We start from the raw sequence: 20,566 nt of genomic DNA on the forward strand, positions 1-20,566 counted from the left end.
TATGCAGTGGAACTGCAGAAACACGTGCGCTTCAAAAGTGATAAAGACATATCATTCATACTGACGAAATTCAGATGTTGCAACGTCCCTTCCGCTGTTGACTGCTGCTCTGAGTACCTGCCGAGGACGAATCCATGAATCTTCTCCGCCCTGTCGTTGACCCCCCTCAACAATGGAAATCCTTTACCGAAATGTCCCCCAGGACCTGTCGGAAGAAAGCTTCAAACAAGAACTTCTCCCTTTCATGAACGTTTTGAATATTACAGACTTCTGGTGCGACAAGCCTAGAGGAAGACCTCGAGCATGGATCAGGTTTCTCAATGTAGGAGATGGCTCTGCATTCCTTGAGAGACATGGCAAGCATCGACGCCCCGACGAATACGGCAAAGAGAATATGAATCCAAACTTTCCTTTTAGACCCAATTCAAGACCAAGAGATACTCCACGACTTTACATTCTCAGGACTCCTGTATTCGTGGAGCAAAGCCAGAAGCCCATGGACAAGCACGCTATTGCACATTTTAAATATGAACGCGAAAAGAAGAAAAAGGAGACTGCTTCTGCGACTAAGAAAGATCGTAATGCGCCGGCCAAAGCCTTCAACATCGCGGACGTCAAGTGTGGTGGCAATACCTTCTGGGGTGAAAATGACATTCTCACGTTTGTTGACCACAACAAACTGGTTCTTCCGAGGGGTGTCACCGGAAAATTCACGTCCCAGTGGCTAACGGTTCAGGTTGCGCACGGAAACCGCATGGATTTCCACAATGAGACCATTCAGGATCTTATCGCTAATCGCAGTGATTCGTCCCTTACATTGGTCTTAACGGAGCCACCGAAAATGTACATACGTCGCCTGTCCTCGGAGGAGCATTCGACTCCTGGATGGAGTCGAGTTCAAGGCCTGTCCACTTGGGGCTTGCCTCGCGAATACTCTTCATCTTGTCTAGTCTACCGCATTTATCTCTACGATATCACTTCATTTGACGAGGTCTTGGGATCACTGAAGAACAAAGATGCCCTTGCCATCACTAATCATGCTTTGCCGTCCGAGGTATGGAATGCCATGCCACCAGAGAACAATCATTTTCTCGGAAAACCAATATTTACAGAGAAGGCTAAGAGGCTTCTCGCATCCGGTGTGCATTTCGCTCTCTTATTCCAGGTTCAAGCTCTTGTTTGGAATAACTATATCAACCCTGCCAGTGGCATAAAGCTTCTCGGTGTCTTGGAGGCAGTCATACAGGATGCCAAAGACAAGCAAGTTGCGCCTGCTGTAACAACAGATGCGATGAAAAAGCTCTTTCAGTCACTCCCTTACCCTTGTCCTGGTACAGACCCCAGAGAGTTGGACGTGGTTAGTATCATGGCTGAGATCATGGACGCCGAATACGAAGCTCGTCGAGACACTCCAGAGAGAGACCGCGTCTACGGCAGCAAATTGCCAGCACAACACATTTGGATCTTCAAAGCTCTTGTTACACCCACACGTGTACTTCTCACGGGACCAGACGCGGACAGTAAAAACAGAGTGCTGCGCAAGTATTCCGCCAACAATGATTATTTCCTTCGTGTCGTTTTTTGCGACGAAGATGGCCAGAACCTGAGTTTTCATCCCAAGATTGATAACGAGCCAATCTACTCCCAATTTCGCCGCATCATGGATGAAGGTATCCAAATCGTGGGTCGGAAGTATCACTTTCTCGGATTTTCTCATTCGTCCCTCCGTTCTCACTCGGCTTGGTTTTCAGCACCCTTCACCGATGAAGACTTCAAAATACAAACCCCAGAAGCGATCCTGAAGGCTCTTGGAGACTTTGAAGACATTCGAGTCCCGGCAAAATGTGCAGCACGTATTGGACAAGCTTTCTCAGAAACCCCATACGCAGTGCCTATCTTTGAAACTGATATCGCTTACCGGTTCATCCATGATGTGAAGTCTGCAGATGGATCCCGTGTTTTTAGCGACGGAGTTGGAACAATTTCCCGAGACGCGCTGGAGGAAGTTTGGCCATATATGTCTATGAAGGCTGCAGCACCTACATGTCTCCAGATTCGATGGGGCGGTTGCAAGGGTATGCTGTCGTTGGACACCAGACTTAAGGGCAAGGTGTTCTGCATTCGAAGGGAATCTATGATGAAGTTTCCGAGCCGAGACATAGCGGAACTCGGCATCTGTGACGCTGCATCTAAACCACTACGACTCGTCCTTAATCGTCCAATGATCAAAATCCTGGAAGACATGGGTACGAAAGATGAATGGTTCTTCAAGCTCCAGAACAAAGCACTCAATATCTTGCGCAACGTCACGGCTGATGCAATCAACACGAGCGCCTTCTTGGAGCACCATGCGATCGGTGTCAACATGGGTCTTCCCAAGTTGGTCAAGGAATTCGACGCAATTGGCATTGACTACCGCCGTGACAAGTTTCTCAAGGCCGCTGTTGAGCATGTTGTTCTCCGGGAATTGCGGTTGCTAAAGCATAAGGCACGTATTCCTGTTGATCATGGAGTGACGCTTTTCGGAATCATGGATGAGACGGGGTTTCTCAACGAGGGAGAGGTCTATGTTACGTACGACAAAAGCTATGGCAGAAGAAACGGCCGGGGCGTCAAGTCAACGCTGAAAGATGGCGAGGTAATAGTCACTCGATCGCCTGCACTCCATCCTGGTGATATACAGCTTGCCAAACAAGTCACTCCGCCGCAGGGTCATCCCTTACGAAGTCTTCAGAACTGCGTTATCTTCAGTCAGAAAGGAGAGCGTGACTTGCCAAGCATGTTGAGTGGAGGAGACCTGGATGGGGATCTTTACAACGTCATATGGGATCCCGAAGCAAAGCCTTACAGATGCTTCTCACCAGCAGATTATCCCAGAGTTACCCCTCAGCCTCTGGACCGTCCGGTAAATGCTCAAGATATTGCCGACTTTTTTATCAACTTCATGCGGACCGATATTCTGGGCATGATTGCGACTAGGCACGTCATGCTGGCTGACCGTCACGATGAGGGAACTCTTCACCTAGAATGCATAACATTGGCAGGACTGCATTCCACTGCGGTCGACTTTTCCAAAACGGGCATTCCCGCCAATCTCAAAGACTTGCCAAAACCCCCACGTTTTCGACCCGACTTGTAAGTTGACCCAACCCATCATTGAAGACACTCATAATAACATGCCCTGAAGCCTCGCACTAGCACCGCCTCTGGAGTTGTATGACAAGGGACAGTTGGCGCATATTGGAGAAGTCAGTGATATCGATAACGCTGATGATCCTATGGCCCGCACCAAATACAAGTACTATCTATCCGAGAAGATCCTAGGTCGTCTATACCGACAAGTTGACGAAGAGAAGATCTGGGACGAGGACATCCATCGCCGTATCAACACTGCTGGACCGTCGGTATGGGATCAGCTATTGATAATTGTTCAAAACGAGGTTGACAAGTATGAACTCGATGTTGACTGGACTCGTAGATCTGAAGAGGCTTGGAAGATCCGCGGCTTGTAAGTTGCATCACTAACTTTTATCAGTTCCCGTGCTAACTGGACGTAGGTATGATTCGTCCATTTTGGCCAAAATGTGGCAGTTCTCCGAGAATGCTCGTGCACCATTGACAGAGGTCGAAGTATTTTGCGGTTTCATCCTCAACAAGAGAGGTGCCCAAACCCGTCGCCAAAACGACTCGTCCATCAAGCTGAAAGAAGAGATCGACCGTATCATGACGTGGATTGTCAAACAAATCCGCGACCGAGGCGTAGGAGATAGAGCAGAGACCCTTAGCACCACCACCGAAGCGGATGCAGCTACTTCTCGGTGGAGAGAAGACGTTGTCGAATTATGTTGGGCGTGTGTGGCTGTCGCCTGTATCAAGCGAGAAAATGCACCACTTCTGCACCGTGGCACAGAAGACCTAGAGAGCTTCCGAGTCGTGGCAGCGTGTTGTCTGATTAAGGAGCTCAACAACCTAGCCCGGAAGATGGAGTCCGAAGCTGGGGGAGGCTTTTTAGGCGTCGGGCGTGGTGGAGGTCGTGGTAGGGGTGGACGAGGCGGCAGGAGTATGACGCTTCCGATACGATGATTTGAGTTCAGTTGGTTTGTAGCTGCAAGATCTGAGAGCTGCTGAGGTTGTCATATCGTACGATTTGAGGTTCGACGGCAATGTGTACACGTTAAGTGGAGGGAGGGTATGTATCTTGGTGATGATAATGAATAACAAATGGTAGGATGTTATGACAAAGGGTCAGTGTTTGAAAACAATGCATCTTCCAATTTAACATGCGGCCAGGATACTGTTTTTCTTAGACATGGCCAACTTGTCTGCCTTCTGAGAGGCTATCGAAAATGGCAATAGGCTATTATCCGCGGTAGGATCCGGACGGAAGGGCGCCGCAGTAGTTGTTGACGACTTTTCTTTGGTGAAGATATGCAGCCACTGGTAGTTTCTGCTAAACCTCCTTCCCTCCCAAGATTAATGACAAGCTCGCTCAATTGCACAATCACAACCAGGGACTTGCCGATAATGACGCAGGGACGCAGCTTATAGTTACCCAGAGGAGCAAACATGAAGAGAATTTTACCAAGATAGAATATATATATCGTGTACGTAAATAAAATAAAAAGATCAAACGAATATTCTTTTTAGTTGCACAACAACCCATGCAATTGATAAGTTAAAACTCTATGTTTTCTAGAACAGGTGATGGCAGTAGATGTCAAATGTCGTGTATGTGGCCCCGAAAGCATAAGAGACGAAATGATTTGGTCACTTTATGTCAGCTTAGACTAGCACTTAGGCTACTTTATTATGGCGACCTAAGTCATAGGCAATTCATAGGTGTATTCTCTAAAACTATTCTAATCTTTTTGACGGCAATACCAAACTCCCGCCCAATGCTCGCATTCCTCATAAGGTCATTGAAAAGGTGAATTGGTATCTGTTGCTGCCACACGCATTGAAGACGAAAGGATAATGAACGGTTGCTTCATACGGCAGATATGCGACCGGGGAAATTGGTCCCCGGGCTCTTGAGAAAAAGGAGTGCTCCTCGCTATGAGCTCTCTTGTTTCTCCCCTTCTTAACTGGCGTCACAGGTGCTCGTTTTGGTGCCACGGGAGGCTCAACGCGCCACTGGCATGCCAAAACGCCAAACTTGACCCTTTCCGGGTTCTTGTGCTTGCTGAGTTTACTCGCTTTGGTATATTTGATAAATTGTCCTTGCAGCCAAGATTTGCATTCAAGCACACGAGAGCTAATCTTCCAGCTTTGCTCGTCCACCTCGAAAAAGCTCCTGTTCCCGCCCTCGAAGCTGGATCTGGACGTTCCTGCTGCCACGCTGGGAGACTTTGGTAGGATCAAATAGTCAACAAAGTAGAATTCTTCCAGGTTAGGAAGATACTGCGCCAGGAACTGGTACAGGTGTTTTGGATAGGATGCGAGGCTGCCGTCGGGTATATCGTGAAGCTGGCCACAATTGGGGCATCGTCGTTGCGCTTTTCCTTGGGACCATTTGTGACAATATCTCATTGCAACCTTTCGGATCTGTTCCAGCCCCGGGCAATCCAGGGCCCTAGTGAAGCGTATCTCTCCCTCGTAGCAATCGGGAGGGAGGTATTCTAGGTAGATAACATCTGATCGGCTGAGGCTCACGAGTCTTCCAGATGTCAAGCGAAAGACCGTTGGTCGGTTTACTAGACTTATTGCTATAGAAGCAGATTCGTTGCACGTGACCGTCAGTTTGGCCAGTTGCTTATACAAGCTGATATAGTAAGAGATATCGGCGGTTTGGGTGGGGTAAAGAGGCTGCAGTGTAGCCTTCTGTGTCGGCAGCTTCTCTTTCTTTACTCCGGCCATAGGGTCAGCTTGGTCCTCTTCATCAGTGGATATAGAGAAAAGATTCGGCAGCAACTCCTTCATCCACCACCGTCCAGTGCCTGTTGATGAGGTTCCGGTCTCGGTCTCGGTCTCGATCTCGATCTTGAGGAAGTGCATTCCCGGGGTGTCCAGTGTACTCTGCCATATCTGGGCTCGTATCTCCGGCGGCAGGCGGGCAAAGGGCGAGAAAGTCCGGCAGTCTTCAGGAATGTCAAATTTGATAGGAGCTTCTATCGTCTGTATTGATGAGGAAATGTGTTGTTGGTAGGCGGTGGGAGCTTGGGCTCCGCTATCGAGGTTGAGAGCAGTCATGATAGCTGTGGGCCATGAGCTTATCGGTATCCTGTGATCATGAAGGAGGGGTAGAAGCAAATGGGGAAATTAAGCACAGAATTGCGATGAAAGAGTGAGTAGCAGTGAGCGATGCAAAGTATTGATGGTCTTGGAAGTTGATGAACTGAAGTTGGAGGAAGTGCCCGGTGAAGTGAAGAGTGAAGGTCGGTTGCACAGCAGCTGCCTCAAGGTATCATAAGTTGGCGCCCGAGCGTAAGAGACGAAATAATTTGGTCACTTTATGTTAGTTTAGACTAGCACTTAGGTTACTTTATTATAGTAGCCTAAACTAAACCTTCCAATCGGCAGGCAGCGTGGATAACTGCCAGCGCTGCATCAGGTTGGAGATTGGAGAAGGATGCGCCTGCCGTGCACTGCCAAACATAAAAACATGGGGCAGCTGCTGTTCGTCTTGGCTAAAAATGATACCTAAGAGATGAAATAATTTGATTTAGTACCTTCTATAAGCTTAAACTGGCTTTTAGACTCCTTTATCTTGGCAGTCTAAGCCTCAGAGGGCGTTTCTTGTGTTACTTATCTGCTAGGGACCTTTGACTGGTCATCTGCTGAATGTCCGCGTGAAAGCCTGCCCGCCTCACCGCATTAACCTTAATGGACGACCCAGTCAAAGACACGATTCCAAATAAGCCTCAGTACTGTTGACGAGGAACTTTCCCAGATAGTTGCGTAATTATATTGAAGAAATCATGGTATATTTTGCCTGTGGACTTCAAAATCCCTGCCAATAAACTAATAGCTAAGTGAAGTTCGATACCTAAGAATAAAACATCAGACCAGAAGCCACCCATATTCAATTGTTGACAAACTCAACGCCGTGACCAACGCCATTAAGGAGATGCTCAATCAATCTTATTGTTTTATCCTTCCATCCCCCTTTCCCCATTGCTTCATCGGATTATGCGCGACGAGCCTTCCTCTCGCTGTGGCCCTTAATGACGGTAGACAAGTCGCCAACGGGGATTTGAATGGGAAAGTCAACGATGGCGAAGAGAACTGCGATGAGGATGTACCAGCCTGACATGCATGTGACGAATCCGAAAGCACCACCAGCCTTTTACAGAGTTAGTTGTCTACTCAAATAGTGGGAAGGGAGGGGAGGCTTACCTTGAGAAGCTTCTGTGCGAGCAACGCGTTGCCGGTAAAGTCCTCAGCAAGAGCCCAGAAAGCAGCAGTGATGAGAAAGAAGCAGAATGTCAAGCTGAAGAAGATCATGACAAAGACAATGTTTGTTCGGAGGGCGCAGAGGAAGAAGATGAAGGATAGAACACCCATGAAGAGTAGCCAGAATGCTATAGACATATTAGCCAAGTTCTTCCTTTCCGTCGTAAATATCTAGTTACTTACCAAAACTAGCATTGAATCCTTGAGTGGCAAGACCTTCAGAGGCAGATTCGGCACCGGGGGGAGCATAAGAGGCGTAGGCAGCAAAGGCGGGAATGAGACTGCCACCATAAGAGAACCAGAAACCGCCGAAGGAACAGAAGACGCAGGCTGGATAGCTGTTGCCGAGGACCCATTCAAGGACACCGCCGATGATCATGAGAAGACCGCCCATGAACATGTAAACAGCGCTGAGAACCATGTTAGATGATTTCACGAGGAAGGGATAACAGTTAAGAACTTACTTGGAAGCAGCACCACTGCCGCCAGCACCTCGCCAGCCCATAAGATCGCAAGTCAGGGGCGTGAAGGCAAGAAGGAAGCCAACAAGAGCACTAGAGACTTATTAGCAAGATATCACTATTTAGCAGTAGGAGGTATCGTACATAGGTGTTGGGTTGGCAAAGGTCTGTCGAAGTTCACCTTTTACCTTGTTCATGGGCGAAAGGTACAACTTCTCAAACAACTCAGGGCTCATCTGAACACTCTGGGCTGTTCTAAACTGACTCAATGCTTCAAGACGTTGAGCCTCGGGGTCGAAGTTACCGTTGAGACCATCGTGCTTCTCGCTGAATTGCTCGCTGTGCTCGGTGGTAGCGGCCATTGTGATTTCGTCCAGGGTGATCGAGGGGATAGAACAGAGAGCAAAGGGGTATCTTGGTATAATAGAAAGAAGGTTGAGTGAGGCAAGTCAGTGCTTGGTTAGATGGACATGGAACAGGGACAGATAATCAGGCCATGGCTTCTCCTATATAGTTATTCTACCCAATACATAAGCTTAGAGATTAAGAACCCTTGTCCTCCCCCAGACCAGGGGCGCGCCACCCTTTGATCCGGCTCCCATGCAACAGTTTCCCCAGGTCTTGGAGATCTTCACCACTAGGAGGAGAGGAACAACTGTAACGGTAGACGAGACTAACGAGTTTGTACTTGCGGTAGACTATACTGGACTAGACTAGTCTTTAGATGGGGACGATCAGCCGCCTGTCCGTTGCCTACCTTGGCGTCGTGCCATCCGTGCTTGTATTTAATAGTGTTGCAGAATAATCGTGGACAAGCCATGCATGGCATGTCTTGTACTAACGCGGGTTCCCAACGGCACATTCCACTACGACTATTCAAGTTCAGCCACTTATCGTAAGGCTACCCCAGGTTGTACTGTACTGCCGCGTTGCCATGCAGAGAGACCGTTACATTCATAACTTACGTTGCGGGGGAGAGTTTGGAGTTCAGATCCCATCTCCACACGATCCCTTCGCCCGGTTGAAGAATACAGGGAGCTGTACCTGGTCTCACCGTTATTGCTTATTACACTGGGGAAGAACACTTGGTTGGGGATTCTCTGCACATCAATTGCTGAACAGGTACAAGTTCAATCAAACATTTGACAAGTCAAATATTCTCCGGCCAGCCGAGTGAGGGTGTTCAGACATTCGTGAGGGGAACACACAGACAAAAGGCAAGCGGACAGATGTTTTGGCAAGCACATGACCTGGAAAAAGAAACGCCAAATCTGGGGAACAGCAGTAAACTGTCTGTATCCGTATTGAAGATCGCCGGGGCCCCGGACTTGTAGAGCTGCCGTAGAGGGTGGTTGGTAGTCTATCCTACGCTACTGTTGATGTACATATGTACAAGGTCAAGCAGACCTTCGGATCCGCTGTCAAGGAGTGGATATTTGATGTACAAAGAATGAGGAGTTGAAGTTTGTGTGGTTACAACGTGGCAGGATATCTGGTTGATATGTTGATAATGATGCGTTCCAGTGCAGGATCTATATAATTGTGCTTCATAAAGGCCGCAAGAGTCACTCTAAGTGACTGTGCTTCGTCTCTAAATCAGATTCAATATGTCGAAGGATACAAGCATTGAACTGCCTCGTGTTGGTGATAACCAGTATACAAAAGTACTGTCCATGCCCTCTTTGATCACCATCAGATCAATTCCTTTTCCCCAGCCATTGCCCCAGATTCTTTGTCTCCTCCCCAATCCAATCCCTGTTTCTCCTCTAATGAGGGGAAGTCAACCATTGGAATTGAATGTTTTGACTGCGGCTCCGAGTCTTCTAGACTAGTTAGTCTGCAGCCCAAATCGCGGCTCCGCCTTTTAGACCTGCACTAAAAAGTGTCTGTGATCGGTACTTGAGGACCAGGGTCTAATCCGGGGTACGGATTAACTATATCCCGATAGATGAGTTTCCATTGGTCAGTAAATAAATAAGAATAACCACCAACTCAAGTCGTCATTGACAATCTTTGGCCCACAAGTTTCTGGAGAAGCTTCATGTTATTCAACCTCGACTCCATCATGACGATTGACTATTGAATCGCATTTCAATTGCTTCATCGCGATGGAATGTTTTATAGCTTTAATTAATCCTTGGTTTGATAAGATATCGGTCTTAGCTCATTCCGGTTCCTGAAGCTCTTGCTGTTTATGACTACCACTTACACATCTATGCTGTCATCATGAGTAGCCAATCCGTCATGACCATATCAACGACGTCACAGACATGTTATGATCAGAGACATAGAAAATATTGAGAGCTTTAGAATTCATTCTTGTCAAGTAACAATTGCCAATTGATCCTATCACGGCCTCTACTCGTTATCAAAACATCACTTAATACTATCAAAACATCACAATGGTTAAGCAAGTTTTCGGCGCCGGCCAACAGGGTTCTCTCGCAGTCCCAATCACAGCAGGTATCGCCGCCCTCGGCGCAGGAATCTTCTACATGGGCCGCTCCAAGCCCGAAACCACCCCTGAGCAAGATCGCAGAGGCCGCGCCGAAGCCAAAAAAGCAGAAGGTCTCGGCGGCGCAGGCATTGGAGGCAATGCCGTGACAGGCGGCCACGAGCTGAGCCATGCCAACTCACGTCGCAAGGAGCACACCACAGCGCCTCTCGAGAAGCTCCCTAGCGGCGGAGTAGGAGGCGGCGTTGGTGGAGGTGGCTCCAACGTGCGCACCACGGTCGAGATGTCGGCCAAGGAGAACCCTGGCACGTCCAGTCCCTCCAAGTCAGGTAGTGGTTTCCTAGGTGGACTCTTTGGTACTGGTGGTTCCAAGACTGATGGCGGAAAGGGACAGGAGCCTAAGGATACACGCGTTGCTAGCAACCTCGACGGCACGCCTTCCAAGAAAGACACGACGCACCACGATCAACACCAGCCGCGCGTTTCCAAGTCTGATGGTAAAGATAGCAGCAAGAGCAGCAGCAGCGGTGGTGATTCTGCTTCACAATCATTTCAGGGTGCTTTTGGACAGGGAGGAGCTAATGTTGCTGAGAAGGGTGACCAGAGTCAAGGGTTCCGCGATCCTAGGGTTGCGAGCAACCATACTGAAACGACGACTAAGAAGGGACCCAATTAAGGAATGGGAATGAGACTTTGTACAGTAATCATAGCGGAGTTCTGAAATGATCAAAATACATAATGAGTTGCCTCTGAACAAGACGTAATTTCCATTGAGGGGTCTGAGTGTTGGTCACTACGGTGCAATAGGTCAATCTAGACTTATTGGATTCAACCAAAGCTTTTGAACACGTATCTATTCACGGAGATCAATCTCCTGTGGACACATGAATGAGTTTGTTGAGCTGAAGTTGAAGCTGATCTGCAGTACCTGTATGACCTGCATGACCAAGGTTTACCCCCGATAGCAAGCAACTCATGTACCGGCATATGATACCAGAGTCTAGATTTAGTCTAGATCCGAATGGATTGTCAAGTGAAAGGAGATCGTGTACCAAAGCTACGGCCAATAAGCATTCTCACCGCCAAGTCTCCATGTCTCCGGAACTACCAGACTCCCAAGTCCTGCTGTCCGCGACCCAGACTATCCTTATTTCGTGTTGTCGTTGATTTCCACCTTGAATGCTGCTTTTCTCATCCTCGTACCGAACGTGAAGGAAGGTCCTGTCTCGTAAACCACCATTTCCCCGGAAACTTCTGTTCGATGCTCGGTGGATATGTCCAGAATATCAGATAAGCAGCCACTCTATTGAGAACACGGCGGAACGTGGATTGCTTTGGCTGGTAGCGACGCCAGAGCTGGTAGTCGAAGACTAAGAACGCGTTTCCGAGGACGTTAAGTGATCGGAAGATGCTGCTTTGGTCAGTATACTCCATTACATAGAAGGGCTGGTGGTTTGACTCACACATTAGAAGCAATGAAAAAGACTGTTGCAACATCCGAACGATACGGTCCTTCAGCTCTTTGTGCCATTACCGTGATGACACCGCTCAGGGGAGGTATCCAAAGTCCCAGTATACCCATCTCGAGGAGTAAAGACCAGTGATACGTCCTCAACTCAACACCCCTTGTTATATTCAAACAAAACACCCAACAACTCATCAAGAAGTTGATCTAGAACTGTCAGTAAATGACTCTTCAGATTATATATCGTGCACTTACAATCGTAGGTGTGATAATCATCGTCTCACCCTTATAATACCTCCAACAAAGCGCCGACGCAACAACACTAATCGTACTCTGCGCAAATCCGCCGAGGAAATAATACAGCAGTATCACACGATACCGTCTATAGCACCTCCGATGAAACTCATATTCCTTCCATGCCGCATCCTCAGTAACAGGAAACCCACAATATCGACATACACAAACCGTCGCAAGCGATCCAAGCGTATACGCTCGGCCAACAAAGAATCCTCCTCTCGAAGCGACGCATTCAATGCACTCGTTAGCCAAGGGATATCGCGCATCTGACTTGCTTGCTTTGATAAGACTCTCCCTCTCTGGGTCGTTACGTAGACACTGGTAGCAGGTAGATAGCAGCTCGACTTTTAAGTCGGGGAAGATGAAGCGTATGAAGGATTTGTCAATGCTGTAGCGCAGGGCGCGACATGTGCGGCGCAAAGACTCGACTTCGCCGAATGTGAGGTTCTGGAAGATCATTGTTTGGAGTTCTGCTGGGAGACGTAGGAGGTTGTTGTTGTTGTTGATGTTGATATTTGAGACAACCTCCCTCGAGTCGCCAAGTATCTTCTTCTTCTTCTGAGTAGGTTGAGCTGTTGTTTGTTTCTGTTCATCTTTCGAGTCTTCATTCATTGATTGACTTGATGTATATTCATCGTCCATGCTCCAAACCTCGCAGCAAAACTGCAACAAAGTATTTTCAACAACTTTAACAAGACACTGCATTTTCTCAATCTGGTTGCTCTGCCTTTGAATGTCTCATCGATCATAAAAACAAATCCGAGACATCAGGGAAACGTGTATCTTTAAGTGATAGTTCAGTTCAGTTCACACGTAAGATTTCTGACTCCATCGTCATCTTCCATCTTTTTTCCCTCTGATTACCGGTTGTTTGTTCGGGAAAACCGAAATGGGCTACAGCCTGATTTGGTGTTGTGTTGGTCGAAGCAAACATGTCGCGTCAGCATTGGATGGCCAAGCGGCCTGCCTCTCTGCAGGAAGACGATACAGTCAGATCACGCGCTTACAGCCCACTCAAACTGGTCCTATGAAGCAGCTGAAAAAGATAATGTCTTGGCATTTATCCATTTAAGTTGGTGTTGATTCATTTAGCGCTGACTTTCTACCATGTGATACTATCCCAGAAGGAAGATAAACACCGAACTGAAGATCTGGAATGTCGATGGTGTCGGTTTGCTTGCACTTCTGATGATAACATGTTATATAAATGGGTATTCCGAAAGTTGTTCCGTATTGATTTCACACTAGAGTAGGTTTCTAAGCACTTCTATTGGGTTTCTGTGGTATATAAGAACCATCCTTTCTCGACAGAATCATCAAGACATCAGGCATCACTCATTCTTGATAGGGTCATATTCTATCCTCTATCACGTCATCTGAACCTTGATTAATCGGCAATGAACCAATCTTAATTGATGAGCTTCTTCTAGATTGCATCGTCACCACAACTTATTGTCAGGTTGGTGTGTAATGTCAGCTTCGACGAAATAACACGTCTGGTCTCATTGAAGCAGCACATAGTGATGGAATAATATCTACTATCCATCTATACCTTTCTCATTACGTTTTATTAATGCTACATATCACCAAAGATACGCTCATTCGGCTGTCGCGCAGAGTCTCCAGCCTTGTCTAGGGTATGCGTCACTTCCTGGATGCATTCTTCAGCATGACAGTCAAGACGAAGGGTGTTATAAATTCGGATAATTGATGCTATAGTAGCTCAAAGATATGTATAATAGGACTGGATACTGATTGAGGTACACTAACCGCTTGTGATCCTTTCTCCTGACAATTTGGCCTGGAGTGTCGACGCCTCACATCATAATGACGAGATCTGCCCAGTTGCGATACTAACAATAAAGACGGTCCACCGTATTGAACCACCAGCAGTAGCCCAGATATAGATGCATAGGTATGGCAATCTGAAACTAAGAGAAATACTGTTATTCCAAAGCATCTCGGTGGCATGCCTTCAGTCAAGTTTCTCTCAACAGTCAGCCCTCAAAATTTTCAGACTAGAACAAGATAATCAACCATAAACTACAACAGAGAAGAACGAAAAAAGTCTTCTATCCTCAGTCTACTGTATTATAATCTTGGGGTCTCGATGAGTCTGCATTTCATTAACATCAATCTCATCAACGAAACATGGCAAGGAAAATCACATAGACCGATACTGTTCAACTCGGCGACAACATCGGGCACTGGTCTGTACTTATCACTAATCTTGCAACACCCCTCAATAATCTTCTAATAGCTGCTGTTCATACTCATGACAGAAGCATGTGCAGCCGGAGCTTTCGTACAATGAAGCGAGCTAGGAGAAGAATATATCCTCTTCATCCCAATCTCTGATATCAATCACAGCTTATAGTTCCGGCATGTTTTGAATCGACCATTTATTACCAGGAGGGCCAAAGAGTACTGTACAATCTACATTCCCAGCTCTTCCTCAAATACCACGTTTTCTCGCCGATATATCTCCTCGTTTGGAGTCCCATGATTATGCTGCCCAGCAGTTCCTGAGCCCAAACTCTTACTTGCGCTACATAACATACAAGAGTAACACAATTAATCACCCTCATGCTAACCAAGGCTGTGGTTACAATTACAGTTCCCAAGTAGGATATCCATTACAAGTCCTCAAGATACTAACTACCCTAGATATCTTCACAACTGCACAAACATAACACAAGTATCACAGAACAACTACCTATAGTATCAATTACAGTCAAAACTTCTACCCTACATCTCAAAACAATACTGTCGGCATTTGAAATACCGTCGGCGTTTGATATTGCAAACCTCGTCTATCAACCCTATGTCTCGGCCCGCCGGCCCGCTAATGGTCTCCGGCCCCTCCTTCTACTCTACTAAATGAATGTCATGACCCGTGGTCCTCTGAAAAATTCCCAATACCCGCAACTAAGAAAAATGTTGTGTTGACAGTGTCATAAAATCTAGGGTCAACTCAAACTTCAGTCGTCTTGCTCGCTTCTTCGGCACTCAAGTCTGGGCAAAGACAATTAAACAGGCCACAATTCTAAAAGCAACCTAGTATCCGTACTCCGTAATACTCGTGGCACTCCACAACCATGTTCAAAGCGCTGTCGACAAAAGAACGTCACTCTCGACCCATGTGCGATGACTTCCTTGGTCTTTCTTCTCTAGCTCCATTCATTTCTTCAATAGTTCATTCCTTGCCAGCTTATCGGATGCTTCGTAAGGTCTGACAAACGTAAGCACGACCAAGGATACAGGGGAGACAAACAAACTAGAGAAAAGAAGGAAAGAATACTAGACAAGAAAAGAAAAGAAAAGAAAAGAAAAGAAAAGAAAAGAAAAGAAAAGAAAAGAAAAGAAAAGAAAAGAAAAGAAAAGAAAAGAAAAGAAAAGAAAAGAAAAGAAAAGAAAAGAAAAGAAAAGAAAAGAAAAGAAAAGAAAAGAAAAGAAAAGAAAAGAAAAGAAAAGAAAAGAAAAGAAAAGAAAAGAAAAGAAAAGACTTCGCTGGTATCCAAATAAACAAGAACCCGAGAGTCCGGATCACTAAAAACGCCATGCGAGCAAGGAACGGGAGTGGCCGAGTCCATCCCAGCCCAACCCGGCCACTTGGGACCACCAACACAATACATCTTCAGGGGAGACTCAAACGGAGGACCCCTCATAGCTCCCCGATCAATGTAGCATTCAACTGCAGCGAATCGTACCATCTACTGCGGGCGAAGGGTAAGCGGCCTTTCATCCCTTCTTTCAGCTGTGAATAGCGCAACCAGATTTACTATGGTACTTTGCATTGTAGCTTGACACGCCCTCCCTCTTTGGGTTCAGTACCATGAAGCGATACCCAGAAGAGATCCCCGGTTTCTGCTTCGGTCTAGCTTCTCACTTCATCCCGCAACCTGGCATCTGGCGTCATGTTATGTTGCGCGGTATCCGAACGTGTGGAACACGGGACAAATCCAGATCTATTCGATAGATGCCACCATCTCATGTTTCCAACTAAATACTCTTTTTTGCGCATTCCCTAATTAGACTAGAAACCTGGACTTGTCTAGGCCCAGGAACTCTTTCGACGAATGAGACCGTGGCAAATAGCCGAAAAAGGCCAGACTGTCGTCAAATTTCGGCCTCTTTGCCTTTTCAGGAAGCCTAGCCCTTCGGGAGTCCCTGTTCTGTTCTTCGAGCTAACGAAACGGCTCGGGTCGCTGAGCGCTAGCTTTGAGGGAGCAGCAAGGTCAAGGACGAGGATATCTCGTATTGAACCCCTCTGACTTGAAGCTTTTGCTTCTCAATAGCTCTAATGACATGAAGGGGGCGGGATGTCGACTTAGTAAACTTGAAGTAAAGAGCGTAAGCTGGTCCTAGACCAGCAGTCAGATTGAGCTCGGACCTGGGTTGAGCATTAGGGCAGCGCGGCCGGCTTGACCGGTAGCACGCAACGTCCCCTTATCAGCCGTTCTTTAACGCTTTTTGGAATGATCGCCAGCATATGCCGTGCGGAGCTAGAGACGCCACGAACTCTATCAACGTCCACATAACTTATCCAAGACAAGACAACGAATGCCATGCAGGAGAATGAGTTGACCATGTCCAAGTTAAACTTGAGCATGTAGAGAGGGTCCAAGTGTAAATAGGCGAACTGTCAGCTGAGGTTCCAGACCAGAAAACAAGTTAACGCAGGGCCAAATTGGTGGGATTTTGCCCTGTGGCCTGTGCAGAGTACCGGATGTATCATCAAAAGACAAGAGCCTTTCCTATTACCTACCTTGGAACGCGGCATGAGCCATGTGACGTTGCTAACTATATCTGTAGCGTTAGCGAAGGCAGTGTTGATGTCTTGGTCTGCATACCTCGGCTAGCAGCCGAATATCAATATTGGTCCTAGTTTGAAATGCACTGAAAGAACAGCCACGCCCGACGGTCTGGTATATCAGTCACTGTGAGGGAATAATTTGGACAGCATCAAAGCGTAAGTCTAGAAAAGATGCGACATCAAGGCGGCCTGTCTTGTCTGCCTGTAAACTCAGGATCAGCGGAGTGCATCCGGAGCCCTGCGCTGAGTTTGTCGGAGACCCGCTGTTTGAGGAACAGATTACTGGCGATACACAGCACACCACCATTCTGTCTATGGTTGACAAACGATACCATTTGGCGTGTGGGCTTTAAGAGTGAGTTCTGAATGCCCGGGATATATCTCTACAGAATCTTTAAGTCCAAGAGGTCACCAGTTTAGATGGATATTCTCCGTCAAGTAAGCTTAAACTCTCCGTAGTAAAGCAATACTCTCCGATTCTCGAAGAGCTACGAAGAGCTACGAAGATCAGTCTTCTGCTGCTCTATCGCCAATAGTTTGGCCTTTTCCCCCGCGATGACGCTTGCTGGGTCGCAACTTCCAGCTTCCCTAACCAGAAATCGTGCGGTGGACCAGGGGGTACTATCCTACTGCCAAACTCCTTCCGCATGCTGAGGTAATTTGCCCTTCCCCCTAAACGAAAACGTTTTAGGTCAGTTAGCACGTCTTGCATTCCCTTTAACTCAGCTACCGGAGGCTCTTTCATCTCAGTGGGCATGATCGCCATGCACCACGCTGTGTGAAAGACTAACTCTGTGGAGGGGACGCCCACTTGTACCTGAGCAGGTGAAGCCGGTCCGATACCATCGTGCACTTGGTGGTGCAGAGCAAGCTTTCTGTAGTCACGAAGTACAGGGTCCTTGCCATCCCTGGGGCCTATCCAAACTCGGATGCTGGTTAACTTTCCATCCATCCATATGCTAACATCCAAGTGGCTCGTTTCAAGTTGATCCAGGTCGTTTTGGGAAGAGAAGGCCCCCTTTGAACCTGAGTTGTAGATTGAGTTTGCGGGCGAAGCGGAATGCGGGCGTGCCTGCTTAGACTCATCCTCAAAGAAGCTGAACCCTGTGTCGCCAGATTTTAGTAGTTCTTCAGCGTCTATGTCCTCCGCGACGTATGAGTCTTCTTCGTACGGGTCAGGCTCAAATTCTAACCGGAAGTGACGGAGCCCAGCCAAGACTCTGGGACCCCGCCGCGAGGATATATTGAAAATCGCACGCTCTTGAGTGGCCAACAGCTTCAAGAAAGATATCAGACCACTGATCAACGGGCCACTTGAGCGCCGTGGGATACATGTAAGGGTTAGAGATTCTATCCGTGTGTTCATATCAGGGACGAAAGCTTCGGGGAACATCTTTTTAGCCCGGGGCAGTATTGAATTCTCACAAATGTACAGTCGAGCCATAGCTGATAGTCCGTCAATCTCCAGAGTAGGGATTCGAGTTACGACAGAATGATGCAATTTCAACACCTTGAGGTTGGATGAAAACAAGGGTCGTAGGGTCCATGCAGAATAAAAGCCGTGGAGTTTTACCATCTTCGGCCATGCCGCGGCGACTGCCTTTGATGGAGGAAAAAGCAACATTGAGTTGCAGGTAAACTGCTGCAGATGTCCACGGCAAAGCTTCAACAGCTTCTCAACTCCAAGGGACGAGACCTGATTACCAGACAGGTTCAGATGCGTCAACCCTTGAGACGACTGGAAGTTAGATGGTAGGAGATAGGGGTCTTCGCCGCGGATACCCCGGTACACGGCGTCTGCCGAGTCACATTTGATGCGGCTTCTTCCGTCCAGTCTTTTGTGCAGATATTCTTGTGGCATTGTATCGTGAAGATCATATGACGGCGCATCTGCTAGGTGTCGATTTGGATGGGTGAAGGAGCCACTCCACTCAGACTCAATGATGCGAATGGGGGTTCCGCAAGTAGGGGATGCGCTTCCGAATTCCAGCTTGCCCTCAACGTCGAAGTTGGCATCCGACCGTAAATCGGTTGGCCACAAGCAGTGCGCCCCTACATGATCAAGCGCTCGATCTGTTAGTTTGTTGTCTGTGAAGTCTAAGCTCCAGAGACGAGTGAAAAAGTGACTGGCTAGACTCTTGACCGTCGTATCATCAACCTCCTTGCCTTGTAGCTTGAGTATGCGGAGCTCTGGTAGAGCTCCATTTTGAAAAAGGGGGCGAACAGAACTCGGGACACGAGAAAGGTCTAGATACACCAGCCCTCGAAGAGAGGAGACAAACCTGGCGGGTAATGAGAGGGGACAATCCACCATACTCAATAACTGGATCTGCTGGCCAGCTTCAGGTAGAAACTCGGAAGGGTCGAGCTCCTCATGGCCATCGATAAGAACACAGTTCAAACTGGGCAAGTATTTGATAGCATTTCTCAACCTGGCATTGAAGCTATTGCTCATGGTGAGAGAGTAAGTGCCCCTGGTAGAGCGAAGGTCTAATACTCGAACAAGACTTGCTGTTTCGGGTCGTGTCCAGCTCAGCTGGTCCAAGACGGACCCAACTAGCCAGTCGAGATCTGGTAAGAATCATCAGCATATGATTGAGAAAAGAAGGCTACTGTGACTTGTCGCATTGGTCGGTTCGCACGGGCTTACCATATTCTGAATCACTGTCAGTAACTCTGTCTGAGGTCGTGCTTGGAAGACGTCCCCATATCCGTGGGGCGAATATCTCCCAGAAATGACGGTTTACCCGACATAAGGCGGCAAAGTCTCTTGATTCGATATATGGAACCACAAGACGGGTCCAGTCTGTGGTCACAGCTTCTTGGTAGGATGGAAGCGAAGCCATCACGACCCGGTGTGCCTGCCTACACTGACATCGGAGCAAGGTAGGACAGGGAAGGCAGGTTCGGCGAACGCAATAGAAGGGTAGTACCGAAATGGCATAGACTCGAATATGATTAGAGAAGAGTCGTCGAAATCAGAGACCAAAAGGCTGATGAAACTCCGTTCCTCAGCTGATGATGTGAGAGGAAAGGTGGAGACGAATTGATGATGCCCGGAAGGACGCCGCTGGCTTAGTTATTGCCATTGGCTGACGGCTGCTGCACCTGCACAGGCCTCGTCTTTCCGCTGTACGTAGGCGAAAGTTAGAACAAGCCACTGGAAAACGGGTGCCAAGATCGGAAGCTACGAGAGTTACAGGGGTAAAACAGCCACTGAGTCACTGTGTGATCGGATGGTGGATGTACTGTGCTGAGCTTAGACGTACAGTACAGTGTTGATATCTATACACCTCCATTATTTCTGGCAGATCTGGGTATAGATAGTCGTTGGGTTTAGGTTCATGGCAGAATATGACAAGCTGTCAAGTCATTATCACTGCATCTGAGAATGTAACGCTGTGAGTTTGACAGTTCTACAGCATAACTCGGTAGTTGATAATCAGTACCTAGGCAGGAGAGCTATCATTCTCACATTTCTTACCTATTATATCGTACATTGCAGTGTTTAGATAATCTCCAAAGTACCTAATGGAGCCATTCGTACCTAGTACAGTACGTACGTACCTGGGTATCCGTTAACAATGCAGGTAATGTCCCTGTCTCTCATGTCCAAAACCCAACCAATTCCACGCATTCTTTCCCCACGATCTATCACATTTTGTCAAAAAAATGATACA

The 20,566-nt window shown here is 47.5% G+C and overlaps 6 protein-coding genes across 6 annotated transcripts; 2 read left to right on the top strand and 4 right to left on the bottom strand.

Annotated features, from left to right (window-relative positions):
• Positions 1-172: 172 nt before the first annotated feature.
• B0J16DRAFT_357441 (RNA dependent RNA polymerase-domain-containing protein) lies at positions 173-5,084 on the top strand (the record flags this gene model as incomplete). The annotated part of the gene is made up of 5 exons (XM_046129541.1): positions 173-3,135; positions 3,188-3,508; positions 3,558-4,060; positions 4,697-4,701; positions 4,971-5,084. The coding sequence occupies 5 exons, from the start codon at positions 173-175 to the stop codon at positions 5,082-5,084; spliced, it is 3,906 nt and encodes a 1,301-aa protein (XP_045980139.1).
• Positions 5,085-6,880: 1,796 nt separating this feature from the next.
• B0J16DRAFT_347201 (GPR1/FUN34/yaaH family-domain-containing protein) lies at positions 6,881-8,329 on the bottom strand. Its single transcript, XM_046128542.1, has 5 exons — positions 7,998-8,329; positions 7,857-7,946; positions 7,576-7,802; positions 7,336-7,520; positions 6,881-7,282 (listed from the first exon to the last, which is right to left on the bottom strand). Exons 1-5 carry the CDS (start codon positions 8,213-8,215, stop codon positions 7,127-7,129), a joined length of 876 nt encoding a protein of 291 aa, XP_045980140.1. The 5' UTR covers positions 8,216-8,329; the 3' UTR covers positions 6,881-7,126.
• Positions 8,330-9,844: 1,515 nt separating this feature from the next.
• On the top strand, positions 9,845-11,084 carry B0J16DRAFT_347203 (uncharacterized protein). Its single transcript, XM_046128543.1, has one exon. It carries the CDS (start codon positions 10,256-10,258, stop codon positions 10,982-10,984), a length of 729 nt encoding a protein of 242 aa, XP_045980141.1. The 5' UTR covers positions 9,845-10,255; the 3' UTR covers positions 10,985-11,084.
• Positions 11,085-11,253: 169 nt separating this feature from the next.
• On the bottom strand, positions 11,254-11,799 carry B0J16DRAFT_347206 (uncharacterized protein). The gene has a single exon (XM_046128544.1). The coding sequence runs from the start codon at positions 11,773-11,775 to the stop codon at positions 11,500-11,502; it is 276 nt and encodes a 91-aa protein (XP_045980142.1). The 5' UTR covers positions 11,776-11,799; the 3' UTR covers positions 11,254-11,499.
• Positions 11,800-11,830: 31 nt separating this feature from the next.
• Positions 11,831-12,867, bottom strand: B0J16DRAFT_173246 (uncharacterized protein). The gene has a single exon (XM_046122447.1). The coding sequence runs from the start codon at positions 12,773-12,775 to the stop codon at positions 12,005-12,007; it is 771 nt and encodes a 256-aa protein (XP_045980143.1). The 5' UTR covers positions 12,776-12,867; the 3' UTR covers positions 11,831-12,004.
• A 4,101-nt stretch (positions 12,868-16,968) lies between these two features.
• On the bottom strand, positions 16,969-19,903 carry B0J16DRAFT_290981 (uncharacterized protein). The gene is made up of 2 exons (XM_046124269.1): positions 19,537-19,903; positions 16,969-19,457 (listed from the first exon to the last, which is right to left on the bottom strand). The coding sequence occupies exons 1-2, from the start codon at positions 19,730-19,732 to the stop codon at positions 17,410-17,412; spliced, it is 2,244 nt and encodes a 747-aa protein (XP_045980144.1). The 5' UTR covers positions 19,733-19,903; the 3' UTR covers positions 16,969-17,409.
• Positions 19,904-20,566: the final 663 nt, after the last annotated feature.

The sequence above is a fragment of the Fusarium flagelliforme genome, assembly GCF_020744385.1.
Source record: "Fusarium flagelliforme strain FIESC 12 MPI-CAGE-AA-0113 chromosome Unknown B0J16scaffold_6, whole genome shotgun sequence".
Classification (NCBI taxonomy): Eukaryota; Fungi; Ascomycota; class Sordariomycetes; order Hypocreales; family Nectriaceae; genus Fusarium; species Fusarium flagelliforme.